The 17,238-nt window shown below is 46.4% G+C and overlaps 1 protein-coding gene across 1 annotated transcript; it reads right to left on the bottom strand.

Annotated features, from left to right (window-relative positions):
* Positions 1-1,829: 1,829 nt before the first annotated feature.
* Positions 1,830-2,569, bottom strand: LOC112876140. Its single transcript, XM_025940190.1, has one exon. It carries the CDS (start codon positions 2,437-2,439, stop codon positions 2,029-2,031), a length of 411 nt encoding a protein of 136 aa, XP_025795975.1. The 5' UTR covers positions 2,440-2,569; the 3' UTR covers positions 1,830-2,028.
* Between the last annotated feature and the right edge of the window lie 14,669 nt (positions 2,570-17,238).

Below are 17,238 nucleotides of genomic sequence, written 5' to 3'. Positions count from 1 at the left end.
CGACGCGCGCTGCCGACGGCGGCGACGGCGGGTGGTAGCATCCCTGCGTGCCGGCGGCGGCCGCAGGAGCGCCGCGCGGCGCCGCTGCTGGGGCCGGCGCGTCGCCGGCGGGGGACCTGCCGGTGAGGCGCTGCACGAGGTCCTTGAATCCGGCGGCGTCGGAGGTGACGAACCGCGTCTCGATGTAGGTGACCTTGACGCCGTCCATGCTTCCTCTCTCCCTTCTTCCCTGCTCGCTCGGCGTCGGCTCTGCTCTGCGACCGTCACCTCGTGGCTCGTGCTCCGCCTCGCAACCTCTGGCTCGCTTGGGAGGAAGAGGAAGGCTGGCTGGCTGAGCAAGCTCTGGGTGGTGGACTGGTCGTACACTGGGCTGTATTTATAGGATGCGGCCGGCGGGGCGGTAGGTTTGCATTGCAAGTTGGCGGCGCGGGATGGTTGTTGGGCAGTGACATGTGGGGCTAAATGGTGGTGGGGCCGGCATGGCGGTGAGGGATGGGGCCTGGTCGTGCCGATGTGTGGTACAGGGAGCAAGTTTGACCGGTCGCCGGCCTCAGGGTAGGAGGGAAGATGGCAGAGATGCAGGCAACGGTCAACTTTCGGGGACTGCGTAGGGAGATGGATGGTCAAGCGCTCGTGCGGCGCGGGGTGTCCATCGTACGACCGGTGAAGACGTTCGGAACCGTTCGGAGAAACCATTAACGAAGATCCTCAGCAACGACGCCGGGAAGGGGAGAGGTTTGCAGGAAACCGAAGGAGAATCCGAGAGTGCGTCGTCGAATGAATGGTTTGGTGTACCACAATTGTCAATAACCCACTTTAAGGAAAATTTATTTGTTAGAAAAATTTATTCTACACACAACTGTAGCTACTTCTATATATATATATATATCTCATGACATAGGACGTATCTGACCTAACGAAGAACAAGTACATGAAGTATATGATCGTACTAGAATATCTATGATGATATATACGTTACGTACGTGACCATACATACAGTATGTGGACATACTAATTTTTATATAGCAGTACTAAGGTATAAGTATAATATATTTAAAAAATAGGGGTGCTTTTGAAATTTTTTTATATATCCTTTTGAAGTATCTAATTCCAATTAGGATATGAATATACTCAAAGTATGCGAACATACACACAGTGGTATACTGATGGTGAGAGTAGCTACACGCGAGTATAGATAAAACTCGTCCTATATAGAAGTGCCAGATCACTGCTCAAGATTTGATTGTGCCTCTCAAAAATATAGGGTTCAATCAGCCGTAAAAGTTAGATATATCTCTGCAAGGTCTATTAGCATTAAAAAGCATAAGTATACAAGAATAAATAAACATTATAAAATAGAGGATACAACACAAGATGTGCAGCATTTATTTAATTATTTAAAAAAATATGAAATCCTATCTTTATGATGTCGATACAAATAGATTATGGTATAATAGAAATGCAAGATTCAATCAATTTGTAATACTTGATGTTGCTTTTATATAAATAAATTGTCGCATTGGAATACAGCTTCTGACCATCCATGGTTTGCTAGTCGAGTTAGAGAAGTGAATCCTTGTATCTTTGGCAATGTTTTTTTTCTTTTCTTTTTCCGAGGAATATCTTTGCTAATGATATGTGTATTAACGCACTATATATATGCTCAGTCGAGAAAACGATGAGCATGAGCTTTGAAGTAACTGAGTAGCAAAAGGAGGTCCATTTTATGCATGTAACAAAAACGATGCTGGTTACATGCGTGTTTGAATATTCAAATCCTGGTCGAGGCGGTCCAGTTTCTGCCAACATTTACCCTTGTACTTGCAAACTAACCAGAAATGAGCAAATTAAATGAATTGAACAAGGGAGAACTTACACAAGCTTAGTGCGAATACACACTAAACTAAAAATGAATAAATGAATGTAATGGTTACAGTAGTTTGTACATGTAATTCGTTGTCACCAAGCGAATCTCCGTCTCAAAGAAATAGGGGAAGAAGGAAAAAACAATCCAATCATGATGGTCGATCAAAAGTAGGGAAGATCGCTGTAACCGCCACTTAGCCCATGACGCCACTGATCGCCGGCACCGACGTAGAACAGGTCGGAGAAGTCATCCATGCCGAGCAGCAGCTTCTCCTGGCACGGCGGCGCGCGGCCGGCGACGGCCGGGAAGCACACCTCGGCCACCGGCCGGTAATCGTCGTAGCCTTGCGGCGCCCGAGCTCCGGCCGCAGCGGCCGTCGTCCAGTCCCCACCTGATGCGGCGGGGCACGCGCGCGGCCTGTGCGGCGCCGCCGCTGGGGACGGCTTTTCGCCGGCGGGGGACCTGCCGGTGAGGCGCTGCACGAGGTCCTTGAATCCTGCGGCGTCGGAGGTGACGAACCGCGTCTCGATGTAGGTGACCTTGACGCCGCCGCCGCCGTGCTGCTTGTCCATGGTGCTGCTCCTCGCTTCACTGCTCGACGCCGTCGTGGCAGCGCGCCGCGCCGTGCCTGGGCTCGCGCGAAGGAGAAGACGAAGCTGGAGGGCTAGGCTGAGCAAGCGCCGCGTGGTGTGGTGGTGACCGGTATGATGAGCTTGTGAGGAGAGGGAGGCTTGCCTTTCGGGCCCTATTTATAGGGCGGGGGCTCGGTCCTGATGCGGTCGTACCGATGCGGTGCTCTGACTGAGCGCGCGGTAGCAGCCAACGCCAAGGCAAGTTTGGTTGGGGAGGGGTTTCGTTTGACTGGTCGCCGGCCAGTCCGGTCGCAGCTGCAAGTAGGAGGAGGAGGCAGTGACAGTGAGTGAGGGAGAGCGGAAGCGGCAACGGTCAGCTTTTGGGGACGGACGACGGATCCGAGTCCGACGGGTGGGTGGTGGAGCGCTAGCTCCTGCGGCCGGGAAGCCGCTTCGGCGACCTCCCCGTCACCTTCCTCGCTGCTGCTGCATACAGTGACGGTACAGGAACACAGGACGCGTGCAGCAGCGCACGTGCCTTGTTTCCTTGGGGAGAATGAAAGCGTCTCGGGGCTCGGTTAGTTTCCAGCGACGTTCGGTGTGTACGTGCACACGCCACGGCGATGCCAGCACGCGACGCCTGGCTAGCTACCCAGCTGACCCGGCCTGTCGTCATCAGGATGAACGACGAACAAGTGAGAACTAGCAAGTCAGAAGGGGTAAACATGCACAGCACGGTCACAACGTACTACATTTACCGAATTACGCACGCGAGTGATCGGGAAAGATGCGTGTGCCTGAGTCCCGACGGTAGTTATGCGTCACGTGTTCTATTTAATTTACGCAATTACGCGTAGCTGGTTTTCTGCTACCTCTCCATCGTTACGTACCTCCTACGCGTCACGTGTTCTAATTAATTTACGCAATTACGCGTAGCTGGTTTTCTGCTACTTCTCCATCGTTACGTACCTCCTACGTTCGTGAGCTGCTCAATTCACAGCACATATATACGAGAAACGTGGTACGTAACAATATGAATCAATAATTTTAAATTTCCGGTTCGTAGCAATATACTTCTTTGGGATGATTAGTTCGAGAAGTGGAATGTGATCCTTAAATAGTTGGGACGATATACGTGGAACGTAGATATAAAAGAAGGATTTTGATTTCAAGATATAATCATTTACATGAGCGTTTGTACTACTATTATTTTAGATTGAATTGAGCCATGCACAAAAATTAATGTGTATAGATTTTTTAAATTTCCGATTCGTAGCGGGTATACTTCTTTGGGATGATTAGTTCGAGGAGTGGAACGTGATTCTTAAATAATTGGGATGATATACGTCAAACTTGTTGGTTTCTATGATGAACTGCTCCGTGTGTTTCAATTTCAGTTAGAGATTTCTAAATTTGAATTATTATATCCAGTTGCACCCTTTCTAATTAGATTTGATTCTAGGCGGATGCTTTTCCAGTGACGAACTCTGGCGATTGGATTTGTTCGCGCTTTTACTTATCCCCAATCAGTTGTTCTGGCTACCAGCGCCCCTGTACTTCTAGAAGTGTACCGTAGAGGTGCGAAGCACTGCGCCCTGTCCGCCGTAGAAGTATGCCCTCGAGCTCTTTGTTAAAATTGTTCTCCATCTAACGATTGATTAAATTATTTCTTAGATGCTTTAAGTTATTATGGCGCAATGCACATGTTATTCTTTTGATCAGTTGTTGTTCTCCATCTAGCAATGGATGGCCGCTGGCCATTTGGAGATATCACAAATATGCAGAATCGTCGTAAGCGGCAATTACATGAGCAGCCTGTTATCCATGATGTTGATGATGGTATTTTTTTCATGTCTTCTTTTAGTAAATAAATTGTTATTATAAGCTTTGTGCTTCATGGTTGTAAGTAAACAAGTGATCTATGCATGGTTCCTTTTCAACTCGGTGATTCCACTGATCAATGGTAAGCTAAGCGGTAAAGGGCAAGGGAGAAGTACGCAAGCCTGCCCGCTGTTGTCACTATTTTAACCAGCTATTCTTTCGAAATTGTCACTTGTCCAGAAGCGGAGAGATAAAGGTGGAGAAAGGAGGAGCAAAAGGTACCCTAATATGACGGATGATCAGAAGGCTAAGAAAAATGCCAACAAACAAGCAACTAGAATTGTCAATTATTCAGATGTTATTGCTAGTGTTGCAGCCAACGAAGGTTTTTACATACCTTCATGCATCATTATTTCTATTACAACATATATGGTGTATTTCTTAAATTATTATATTTGCGTAAATATTTGTGTGTAGAAAGAATAGATGGTACCTCTGTCACACTATTTTCTACTGGCACATCAGGAGTTGAGGATGAGATTACTCCGGAGAAGCTGAAAAGGGAGAGTGATAGCAGTAGATATCTTGAAATGGCAGATTTAGCAAAGCATGAGAAGATATTGAAGCTAATGAGTGCCGAAAATAAAAAAACATATCCAATCAAGGTACTATAATCTATAATCCAGCGTGAAAATAACTATCATATTTGTTATGTATGAACCATAATATTTGGCCTACAATTTCAGGTGAACATATTGGTACACCTGTTATTGGGATCTTACAATTTGCATTGACGCAAGAACAGTCTGGTCGATTAACCAGGGCGCGTACTAGAAATATTGATCGAGAAGATCAGTTTGACTTGGGTTTATGGGAACCAGATGATCCGATGCATGGAGTTGAAGGTATAATTTTTTGTTTCTAACAGGCTTATGAAAATGTATTCTTACGTGATAATAATAATATAATTTACTATTTAATAAAGAATGATTTAGACCAAATGGACCTAGAGGATCCTGAAATGGAGAATGTGGAAGACGATGAAGCTCATGTATTTCATTTTAGAGGTTCGTTTCTTATTCGAGTAATTACCTGACTACTTTAATACTTTGTCTCTCACTAAATATCTTTTTTCTTCATACAAATTTTTAGTATCACTATGTCGTAGATCCCGATATTACCTTCAAATATTCGGATCAATATGATGCATTGTACAAGTATCTTCCAAAGAAACAACATACCCTGAAGGAGGCTAAAAACTGTGAATTTTGCAATGCAAAGAGGTTCCCAGGTGAAGAGCCTGCCTTCTGTTGCAGGAAAGGAAAGGTTAACATATATATTCAAGAGTTACCAGCTGAACTACGCAGATTATTCGCGAGTCAGACTGACAAGGATGCAAAGTATTTTTAGAAACACATTCGGTATTTTAACTCGCATTTCTCCTTCACAAGCTTTGGAGTTTCCATTGATCATCATCTTGAGTTTGCACGAGGTACTGGTGTGTATTATTTTAAAACACATGGTTAGATATATCATAGGTTGGATCAGCTTGTGCCTGGTGGGAGAGGGCCTTGCCATATCAGCTATACTTTTATGACATTGGTGAGATAATTGCACATAGGGTCAAAAGGTCTCCTAAACTTGATAATATACTGATCTGGTTGATTTTGGGAATTGTACAGGACAATCCATATGTGCTTTTATTCAGAAACCTTGGTTCTATTTCTAATATCACAGAGTACAACATTGAACTTAATACCAGCATATCTATTGATCAGAGGAGATATGATGCACCTGGGATGGATCAGGTTGCTGCTATATGGATGGACGGTAATGACCCTCAACATAGGTTTTCTCGTAGCATATAATTTACGGCAGTGAGGATAGATTCACTATGTCAAGGAGTACCATGGTTGCTACGACCCATTAGCCTACCCTTTGTTTTTCCCCGATGGTGAGACCGGATGGGAGGAAAAAAGATCAAGTATCAGGTTCCACCTCCTTCTAAGCCGAAAAGAAAGTATACGAAGCGTAAAAAGCAAGGTTTGCATCGAGTTGTATATTATTTTACAATAATTATGTGCTGATGTTTGGACTCTATACTGATTCGTATAATATCGTATTTACAGGTGATCTTGATGATGGTGACGAATTAGGTGTAGTTCAGGTGCAGCCTCTTAAGAAGGCAAAAGTGTGACATCCGGTTTATTACGATTTTAATGGGCAAGACCATGAGATGGATGAGCAAAGTGAGAACGAGGATGATCCTGATGATGAGCTTGACGATATAGGTATGAATGCACTGCCCATTTATTTTAGATTATATGTTCTATATATTATCATATGGTAGTATTAAATAGTATTATACAATTTAAAGATACAACTGTGTCTCTTAATTACAGCTGGTGGAGGATACTGGGGTCACGTTAGCGCTAGAGAGTACTACTGCTTCAAGCTACAAGATTCGGGAAGGTCAATTCAATGTCTTCTTTCATGCGGGTTGGCTTTCCAACAATTTGCAGTTGATATGTATGTTAAGGTTGAGTCATGCGGGTTGGCTTTCTAACAAATGTTGAGATCTGTTGCAGTATCAAGTCAGTTAAATATCTCTTCAAATATATATACAAATGGCATGATCGTGCATCTTACTCACTTGAGCCTATGGAGAATAGGAAGAAGGTAATCAATGAGAAAAAATAGTACAGAGATTCAAGGATGATAACTGCTGTAGAGGCCGTGTACAGATTATATATATTTAAGTTGTATACTATATCTCCACCAGTATGGTAGATGCAGGTGCACCTTGAGGGTATGCACATGGTTGCGTATAAGTCTACTGACAACCTGAATAATGTTGTGCAGTCTGAAAAATCATAGAGATCCATGCTTACAGAGTATTTCTTGGCGAACAGAACAAATCTTGCAGCTTGCAAGTATCTGTAATGGGAGTTTCCTAAGCACTTTACTTGGAACAAGTCAAAAAAGGTCCGAAAGCCTAGCAAAGCTAAAAGGATTCATATTGGCAGGTTGGTTTATGCAAATCTAGCTGAAGGTAAGTGGTACTATCTTCGGATCATGTTGAACCATGTTAGGGGTGCAACCTCGTATGAGAATCTGAGTGTGTTACGTATGAGACATTTAGGCAGGCATGTGAGGTTATGAGACTTGTTGAATCAGACAAGTCACTTGATAACTGCCTTACGGAGTCGGCTACGTTCAGGATGCCTTATTCGCTGCGGAGACTTTTTGCCACTATAATGGTTTTTTGTGAGTGTGCTAATATCCAGCGTCTTTGGGATAATCATCTTGACTCAATGTCCGAAGATTTTCGCCTTACATGTGATCATAGCTTGAGAATTAAACAGATAGTGCTTAGAGATATATCTTATCATTTGACATCTATGGGCAAAGATATTAGGCACTATAGTCTTCTAGAGCTACATGAGACTGGTGCGTAATCTCTAATGCTTTAGTTTTATGTACATTTGCTTTGAGTACTATTTACATTTAATTTGTGCTATTATCACATCTTGTTGTATTTATATGCTTGGCAGAGGAAGAGCGATCGTGGGATCATTATAGAGAGCTTACCGAGGAACTGGACCTTGGATTTAATGAGGATCATCTGAAAATTGTTGATACGCTTAATGCAGAACAAATGGCTGGTTATGACGAAATACTTAATCACGTGTTGAAGAACAAAGGTTGCTAGTGCTACATCTGGTATAGTTGCTTCCATTATGCCTGGTGGGTGCACCGCACATTCCAGGTTCAAGATTCCAATAAAATTGAGTGGCAATACTATGTGTAGCTTTACAAAGCAGAGTGGCACAACAGAGTTGCTAAGAAGGGCATCTCTGATAACATGGGATGAGGTTGGAATGACTAAGAGGCAGGCAGTTAAGGCTCTTGACAGGTTGTTGCAGGATATAATGGGCTGTGAGAAGCTGTTTGGAGGGAAGGTTATGTTGTTTGGTGGCGACTTTAGACAGGTTCTTCCTGTGGTGCTCCGTGGTACAAGAGCCTAGATCACAGATGCAACCTTACTGAGGTCATACATATGGGAAAGTGTTCGGCGGATCAAGTTGACGTAGAACATGCGAGCTCAGGCTGATAAGTGGTTTGCAGATTACCTGTTAAGGATTGGTAACGGGACGGAGGAAGTATTTGATGGTTGAAAGATATCTAGGCCCCTAAGTGGGTTTCGGTGTTTAGATGACAAAACACATATACGTTTAATCTCATTATATAGCATGTGGGCAGGTGCTAAAGTTGAATAAGCAAAACATATGATGAAGTACGACCCCTCAAAAGAAAATAAAAAAAGCGGTGGTTGAAACTTACTCGAAGAATAGACTTTTGTTTTGTTTTTTGAGTATAGGAACCCCGTACTGTCGGTGTTTTACCGCCTGCCCACCGATGGGTATACCCGAGGTGGTAAGTTTTAGGTAGGGTGACGCCGAGATCAGGAACTCGAAGGTGCAAGCAACACAAGGTTTAGACAGGTTCGGACTGTGATGTGCGTAATACCCTACGTCCTGTATAGTGGTTTCTATTGCCTTGGGTGTTGATGTGTTTTGAGGGGGTCCCTGCCCGCCCTTATATATCCAGGAGGACAGGGTTACATGAATCCTAGTCCGACACTAGCCTAGAAATCGTACTCGAGTATAACTCGAGTAGCTTCCTTCTGTATCGTCTAGTTCTACTTCGCATGCGAGTAGAGTACAACACAGATAAGGTATAGGATATGTCCTATCCCCTATTCCTGTATGAACTACGTTATGTACACAGTCCCGTAGTCCCGGGTCTGACAAGCCCCCGAGCTCTTCGTAGCTGAGTACTGCTGGCTCCTCGAGTACTTCTGAAGTAGTCTTCGGCTTCTTTTGAAGCTCCGTCTTGAAGTTCTTCTTCGAGTACTTCTTCGTCTGCATTGAAGCTATGTGGTGCTCATGCCCCGAATTACTTCTTTGGTATGGTGTGCGATGAAAAATCATATTCCATATGGAGTAGCCCCCAAGTCTTAGGTTGAATCGAAGAATCAGGCAAGGGTCACATTAGTCTTGAATCTTTCTTGCTTACTCTTCGAATATATTCGAAAAATCAGTAGTCGATGCCACGTATCCCGCAGCCCCCGAGTCTTGAATCCAAATTTCTTAGATTTGGAAAAAAGGATCCAACAGTCGTGGCATGCAGTGAAAAAATATTCCATTAGGAAATAATTGGTGTGATGATACAGATGATGGAGTTTAGACTTGGAATTCGAAAACCCCTTTTTTCGGGATAATTAACACTGAAAAAATGGTTAATCGAATATTTTATCTAAAAATCCACCAAATGACCCCTCACCTTCCGAATATTCCCTGTGACGACTCTTCAATTTTGGAATAGTAAACCTGTATCCGGCCACTGGTTATTTAACCCCGCGGTAACTTAGGGTAAAACCCGTGCTTCCAATCTTCAATCCGCCGAAAAAATTTCCGAATCCCCAATCAGATCCGTGCTCCGCCTTCACCACTGTTGACAAGCCCCAAGCTAGCCGAATCTCTCCGCCCCTTCTCTGCAGCCCCCGAGCGTACGTGAGTAAAGCAGCTCATGGCAAACAGATCTAAAATGGCGCCCAAGAGATCCAACGAGAAGAATGGGAAGGGGAAGGAGTCGCAACCGCCTTCTAGGGAGTGGACTTATAGTAAGTGCTCCAATAACGAACTCCTGAATCTTGTTTCTGAGGGTTTGCTTTAGGAGAAAAATCTCGTCAACTGACGCCCTTCTTTTCGCCAACTTCTTCCTATGGAAAATGTAGACGAAATCGTTTCATTCTACCATTTCTCTGAACGGGGTTTGGCTCTCCCCACTTGTTCTTTCTTCCATGGCGTTCTTTATTTCTACGGGCTTGAGCTCCATCACCTCAACCCGAACTCGATCTGCCATATTGCTATTTTCATCCACTTTTGCGAAGCTTTCCTTGGAATTGAACCCCATTGGGATCTTTTCCGCTATCTCTTCCAGGTAAAACCACAACCTACCTCCAAAAATTCATCCGTTGTAGGGGACGCTGGCATCCAGCTTAGGCAACAGGCCAGCGACAGATACCTTTCCTACAAATCCCCCTCCAACATTCTTGGATGGAAAAGCCATTGGTTCTACATCGGAAACCATGTCCCCCAACTCCCTAAAAGATCGGGAAAGCCCCCTGTCCTACGGCCGGAGTGGAACACCGAATTCTCCAAAGGGGACATGGATCAAGTCGATGAGTTGCTCGCTATCATAGAAGCCCACAAGGAAATGGGGGTGATCGGCGCGTCTGTAATGTTATCATTCTTCAAACGCCGAATCCAACCCATCCAACAGTGCCATACGCTAGGCTTCGAGTACATGGGTACTGAAGACCCATCTCGGATGTGCGCAGAGGAGTTGACTGACGATGCCGCGCTCATCCGGGTCAAGCAGGTGCTGCTGGACGTGAACGCAATTCCCTACATCCCGGAGCTGTTTTCTGCGCAAAATCCTCCAAAGCCGGTAAGTTTTCGACTACTTGGAATAATTTCTGTTGTTCTGTAACCGCTGACTGAGAGTCCTCTGCAGGGACACACAGCATTGTACCGGAGTTATCCACCACAATCCAACATCCCCAACCGGACCACCTTCTTCCCAGCGCCGCGGCTGAAGCAAAAAAGGCTCAAGCATCTGATGCTCTGCCCAGTGGCGAGACGACCGAGAGCGGGAGCCCCCGGGCGAAGAGGGCAGTTGAAGGGAAGGCGAACAAGAACAAGTCCTCTGAATCATCCGTGGAGTTGGTGGAAGCCTTGCCATCAATCCCTCGGGGTCGTCGGGTGGTGCGCAAGCGTAAAGCAAATGTAGTCGAAACCACTAGGTATGAGGCCGCCGTCTCGTAGAACGATCAAGTCTTGTGTTTGTTGGATGCTTACTTTGTCTATGTTGCAGTCTTTCTTCTTCTCCTCCCGACCCCAAGCGCCAAAAGGTGGCCGGGACCGAATTTGCTGGGATGATGTTCCAGCAGGTGGTTCCGCAGAAACTACTGGGATGGACCCGTCGACTACACCTGCAGGGGTTGTAACTGTTGCCGTGGCAGGTACCTTGCCGGGACATCCCGTGCCCTTGGCTGGTACGACCCCGCCACCGGCAATGAGTACCATGGTTGTAAAACCATGGGCATTGAGACTGAAGAAGTCCGGCATGAAGAAATCCTCTCTGTAAGTGCAGCTCCTTGTTCATAATGTAGCTTCTGTTCTTTTTTGAGTTGTTGTCTGCTTTGGGGTTGAATGAACTAGAGCCTGTCTCGGCTACTTCAACCCCCGAGCCACCAGTCAGACATACCGAAGAGGAAAACGCACAACTGCCGCCGCCAGAGAATGAGGACGCGACACTGCCCGACCCACCACCTCCCGAGCCCCAGCAAATTGAAACCAGTGCTGGTGGTGTTGAACAAGTCGAGGCCACCGATGCCGCTCCTGCGGAAGGTACAGGTAAGTGTCTGACCTCCTGCAGCTAACTGCTTAGATCGTAGGCTTCATTTATTGAACGCTTTTCAATTTGCAGGTGCTCCGCAACCATCAACTGAAGAGGCTGCGGGTACTTCTGGCGACCCTGGAACTCTATTGACGTCTGGGAGAGGATTCAAGAGCGTTATCCCCCTTGATCTATTGGATGATCCTCTCCTCTCGGCTGACAACATGAAGTATATTCAGAAGATCTCCAAGGAGATGTATAAATTTACCCTAGTAAGGCATGACTGCTCTTCTGCCATTATGCTTTGTCGAGTTGCTTGTCTTCTCAGTCTTCCCCCTTATACAGGATGTGGCCAAATGCTCTTAAGAAAAATCCGAGAAGCTGAAGGCAGTCGAGAGTGGCCTCCGGGAGCTCCAAGCGAAGGATCAACGCATATCAGAAGAACACCAAAAGAACATCTATCTTCAGAGAGAGCTCGATAAGCTGAAGCAGGAGCGGACACGAGAAACATGGCTTCTCAAGAACGATCTCCGTAATCTTGAGAAGTCCAACTCCGAGCTCCAAGAACAGCTTAAGGAGCAGAAAAAGGCGAAGCAAGGCAAGTCCTTTTCTCGCTCGAGTACTTTCTCTTAGCAGTTTGTCTTTTGTTCTGAAAAACTATCTTCACCGCAGAGCTTAGGAAACTCTTAGCATATAAAGAAGAGTTAATTACTGACATGAAGAATATGCTGTATCGCCGTACAGATGATGCCGAGAGGCTGCAGAAGGTGATCGCCGATACTGAACAACAGTTCGTCGACTGCCTTCAGCAGATCAAGACGCTGGTTGAAGAGAAGGAACAACACCAAAAGGAGCTGGAGGACATAAGGGTGGCCGCCCAACAGCTGGTTGAAATGGTGGATCCGCAGGAAGGCGGCGAAGCAGACAGGCGATCGCTGCTGGAGCGACTCCACGAAGCTCCGTAGAAAGTCCTCAGCTTCATTGCTGAGGCCCCCACCACATGTGTTAGACACGCCTTAGATCTCGTGAAATCATTTTGGCCTAAGGCTCGATTAGAGGTACTCACACAGGGTGCGGCTGCGGACTGCTCTGAAGAGCAGTTCAGCGAGTAGCTTCTAGAGGCCAGGCCTGTAGCTGAAAAAATAGTAGAGAGTGTAATACAGGATTGAGATATTGTAAAGACAAAAACTCTTCTCCTTGTAATATATCTGTCAATGTTGTCCATACTATCATCGCCTTATGATTTCTGGAGTGCCATCCGCGTTCATAAGCCAAGTAGTAGACACTACCCTGGGTGCAACGACCCTAGAGTTAGTCGACATAGCTCCTCATGTGAGCCCGTCCAACAAGTTAGATAGAATCCGATCGAGCGGATCTAACCTGTTAGGAAAAACGCGGTCACCATCGCAGCGACTGTCATGCTCATGGCAAGAAGTCGAAACTACCCCGAGTGCAGCGACTCTGGGAGTAGTCGATATAGCTCCTCATGTGAGCCCGTCAAACAAGTTAGATTGAGTCCGATCGAGCGGATCTAACCTGCTTGGAAAAACGCGATCATCATCGCAACGACTGTCATGCTCATGGCAAGAAGTCGAAACTACCCCGAGTGCTGCAACTCTGAGAGTAGTTGATATAGCTCCTCAAGTGAGACCGTCAAACAAGTTAGATTGAGTCCGATCGAGCGGATCTAACCTGCTTGGAAAAACGCGATCATCATCGCAACGACAGCTATGCTCATGGCAAGGAGTCAATTTATATAAAATATGAACGTGGCTACAGCCTCCGTATTTTAACAGAAAATTTACATTCCGGATTCTGTGGCACATAGCCTCCAAATTGAATCGGAAGAAAACCGAATAACAGCTATCATTGCGTGTCTTCTTATGGGTAAAACTTGCGTAGGTTCTGTATGTTCCAGGAATATGGGACGTCTTGGCCCTCGGGGTATTGTAGTCGATAAGACCCCGGTCTTGTAATCTGCTTGATGATGAACGGTCCTTCCAACCTCGAGTTGAGATTGTGTAAGCCGAACTCGTTTTGATGCGGCGTAGGACCAAATCGCCTATACTGAACGACCGTTCTCTGACGTTGCGGTCATGATATCGTCAGATCCCCTATAGGTATCGTGCTGACTGAACAAGAGCAGTGCAGCGAGCCTCTTTGACAGAATCTAGCTCTAGCTGCCTTACTTTATCCGTCTAGCCTTCATTGTACATTTCAACCCTTGGGGATTTCCATATGATGTCAGTCGGTAAGATTGCTTCGGAGCCGTAGACAAGAAAGAACGGTGTTTGTCCTATGGTTTTGGACGGCTGAGTCCTGAGCCCCCAGATGACATATGACAACTCGTGTATCCACTTCCCGCCTTTCTTGCTGTTTTCATCGTAGAGTCTTTTCTTGAGGCCCACGATTATCGTGCTGTTCGCCCTCTCGACTTGACCATTGGCTCTTGGGTGTGCAACGGAGACGTATTTAACTTCGATGCACGCATTTTCACAAAACTCCCAAAAGTGGTTAGCCGTGAAATTTGATCCCAGGTCCGTGATGATGGTATTCGGGAAGTCGAAGCGATGCAGGATGTCGGAGATGAAATCAACGACTCCGTCTGGCGTGAGCTTGGATATCGCCTTGTACTCGATCCACTTGGTAAACTTGTCGATTGCTACCAATACGTGGGTGAAACCACGTGACGCCGTTGTGAATGGTCCAATCATATCAAGGCTCCAACAGGCAAATAGCCATGATGGCGGTATGGTGATAAGATTGTGGGCTGGGACATGAGATTGCTTGCCAAAGAATTGGCAATTTTGGCATCTCCGCACCAGGTCCCCTGACACTGCGGTGGGCCACCAAAAACCAGCTCTGTAAGCTTTCTCAACTAGCGTTCTTGAAGCTGCGCGGTTGCCGCATACGCCCTCATGTATCTCCACAGTATGTCGTAGCCGTCTTCTCCCGTAACGCATTTCATGAGTACACCTGATCATGAGCCACGCCGATAGAGTTTATTGTTGACTAGGACAAAACCTTTGCTTCTGCACATGACACGAGCTACCGCAACGCTTCTTGCGTCCATCCCCGCTAGTAGTCTTTGGCCCCAGATGAAGTCGATATAAGTTTCTCTCCAGTCCTCTCCTAGCGTCATAACCTCCTGATTGGGCTTTTGAAGGCCGCTATTAGTGGTTATTTGAGGTGAGGACTTGATGGATGGCTGCTTCAGCTCTTGGACGAAAACTCCTGCTGGGACTTGTGCACGGGTGGATCCTAGCTTGGATAGTATATCTGGGCCAATGTTGTGTTCCCATATCACGTGATGAACCTCCAGTCCGAAAAATTTATTTTCCAGCTTGCGCACTTCATGTACATAGGCGTCCATTGTCTCCTTGTTGCAGTACCACTCTTTGTTGACTTGCTGAATGACCAGAAGTAAATCACCGTATACAAGTAGTCGCTTGATGCCTAGTGATATCGCCAAACGGAGCCCGTGAAGCAAGGCTTCATACTCGGCTTCATTATTGGATACCTCCCAAAGGATCTGGAGGATATACTTCAGTTGTTCGCCCATCGGAGAGATAAAAAGGACTCCAGCACCTCCGCCATTGAGCTTAAGAGATCCATCGAAATGCATGATCCAGTGCTCTGGCTTGTCGACTGGAGTTGGAATTTGGTTCTCTCTCCACTCAGCCATAACATCGACTAGAGCTTCAGACTTGATTGCAGTGTGTGGCTTGAAGTCGATTGACAGAGCCCCCAGTTCCACTGCCCACTTTGATATACGTCCCGTGGCATCCTGATTGTGTATAATATCCGCCAATGGAAAATCCATAATCACAGTGATCTTGTACTCATCGAAATAATGGCGCAGCTTTCTTGATGTGATCAGTATTGTATATAAAAGTTTCTGAACTGCCGGGTATCGTACCTTAGATTCGGAGAGTACCTCGCTGGTGAAGTACATGGGCCTCTGCACTCCAAACGCATGGCCCTCCTCGCTGCGCTCGACTACAATGGCACTGCTGACGACATGAGTTATCTCCACAATATAGAGTAGTAGATCTTCTCCCGGCAGTGGTGCTGTAAGGACTGGAGGTGACTGTAGGTGTTATTTCAGATCCTGTAGGGCCCGCTCGGCCTCTTCAGTCTACTGGAACTTGTCTTGGCGTTTCAGGAGTTAGAAGAAGGGTAGTCCTCTCTCCCCGAGTTGGGAGATGAACCTGTTCAGGGCTGCCATATATCCTATTAGCTTCTGCACATCCTTAATTGTGGTCGGAGCCTCCATATCAGTGATGGCCATGATCTTCACAGGATTAGCTTCAATTCCCTGGTTGCTAACGATGAACCCGAGCAATTTCCCTGTGGTACTCCGTAAACGCACTTTGTTGGGTTGAGCTTCCACCGAAACTTGCGTAAGCTGCTGAATGTCTCTTCCAAGTCTGTAATCAGGTCGGCGGGATTCCTGGTCTTGATGATCACGTCATCCACGTAGGCCTCAACATTCCGATGCAGCTGATCAGCGAAACACATTTGAATTGCGCGTTGATAGGTTGCACTTGCGTTTTTCAAATCGAAAGATAGTTTTGTAGGCATATGTCCTGAACGGGGTGATAAACGTGATCTTTATTTGATCCTCCTCCTTGAGCGTGATCTGGTGATACCCCGAATAGCTGTCAAGGAAATAGAGGAGTACACAACCCGCCGTCGATTCGATGACTTGATTGATGCGCGGTAGCCCAAAGTGTTCTTTTGGGCAATGCTTATTGAGATCGGTGTAGTCAACGCACATTCTTCATTCATTGTTCTTTTTATTTACAAGGACAGGATTAGCAACCCACTCTGGATGGATTACTTCTTTGATGAAGCCAGCCATGAGGAGTTTAGCTATTTCCCTTTTGATTGCCTCGCGTTTGTCTTGAGCAAACTTGCGAAGGTGTTGCTTTTTGGGCACAGCTTGTGCGTGTACATTTAGACTATGCTCGATCGATTCCCTGGGCACCCCTGGCATATCCACTGGTTTCCACGTGAATATGTCTCGGTTAGCCCGAAGGAAACTGACGAGCGCGATTTTCTATTTCTCATCTAAGCCTGCACCGATGACAGCGGTCTTAGATGAGTCACCCTTCTGGAGCTGGATCGTCTTGAGGGCCACATCGCCGGTCGACTGGATGCTCGACTTGTTGGCCTTCCTTGTTGGATTTCCAGCCCGGGTTGGGAGAGTTGTTGCGCGGCCGCGAGTGCTTCTCCTGAAGCATTTGGCACACGCGTAGTCGAAGCGTACTGGATGGCCTCCTTGTTGCAGTCATACGACTTCTTCAAGTCGCCTCGGAGAGTGAGTACCCCACTTCGTCTTGGCATCTTGAGAAGTAAATAAACATAATACGGCACTGCCATGAATTTGGCCAGTGCCGGCCTGCCCAGTATGGCATGATATGAAGATTCGAAGTTGGTAACTTCAAATTTGATGAACTCTGTACGGTAGTTCTCCCTCGTGCCGAAGGTGACTGGAAGGGCCACCGT

Source organism: Panicum hallii, chromosome 1, assembly GCF_002211085.1.
Source record: "Panicum hallii strain FIL2 chromosome 1, PHallii_v3.1, whole genome shotgun sequence".
In the NCBI taxonomy this organism is placed as follows: domain Eukaryota; kingdom Viridiplantae; phylum Streptophyta; class Magnoliopsida; order Poales; family Poaceae; genus Panicum; species Panicum hallii.
The sequence above is the reverse complement of the archived record's forward strand: the minus strand, read 5'-3'. Positions and strand labels throughout refer to the sequence as shown.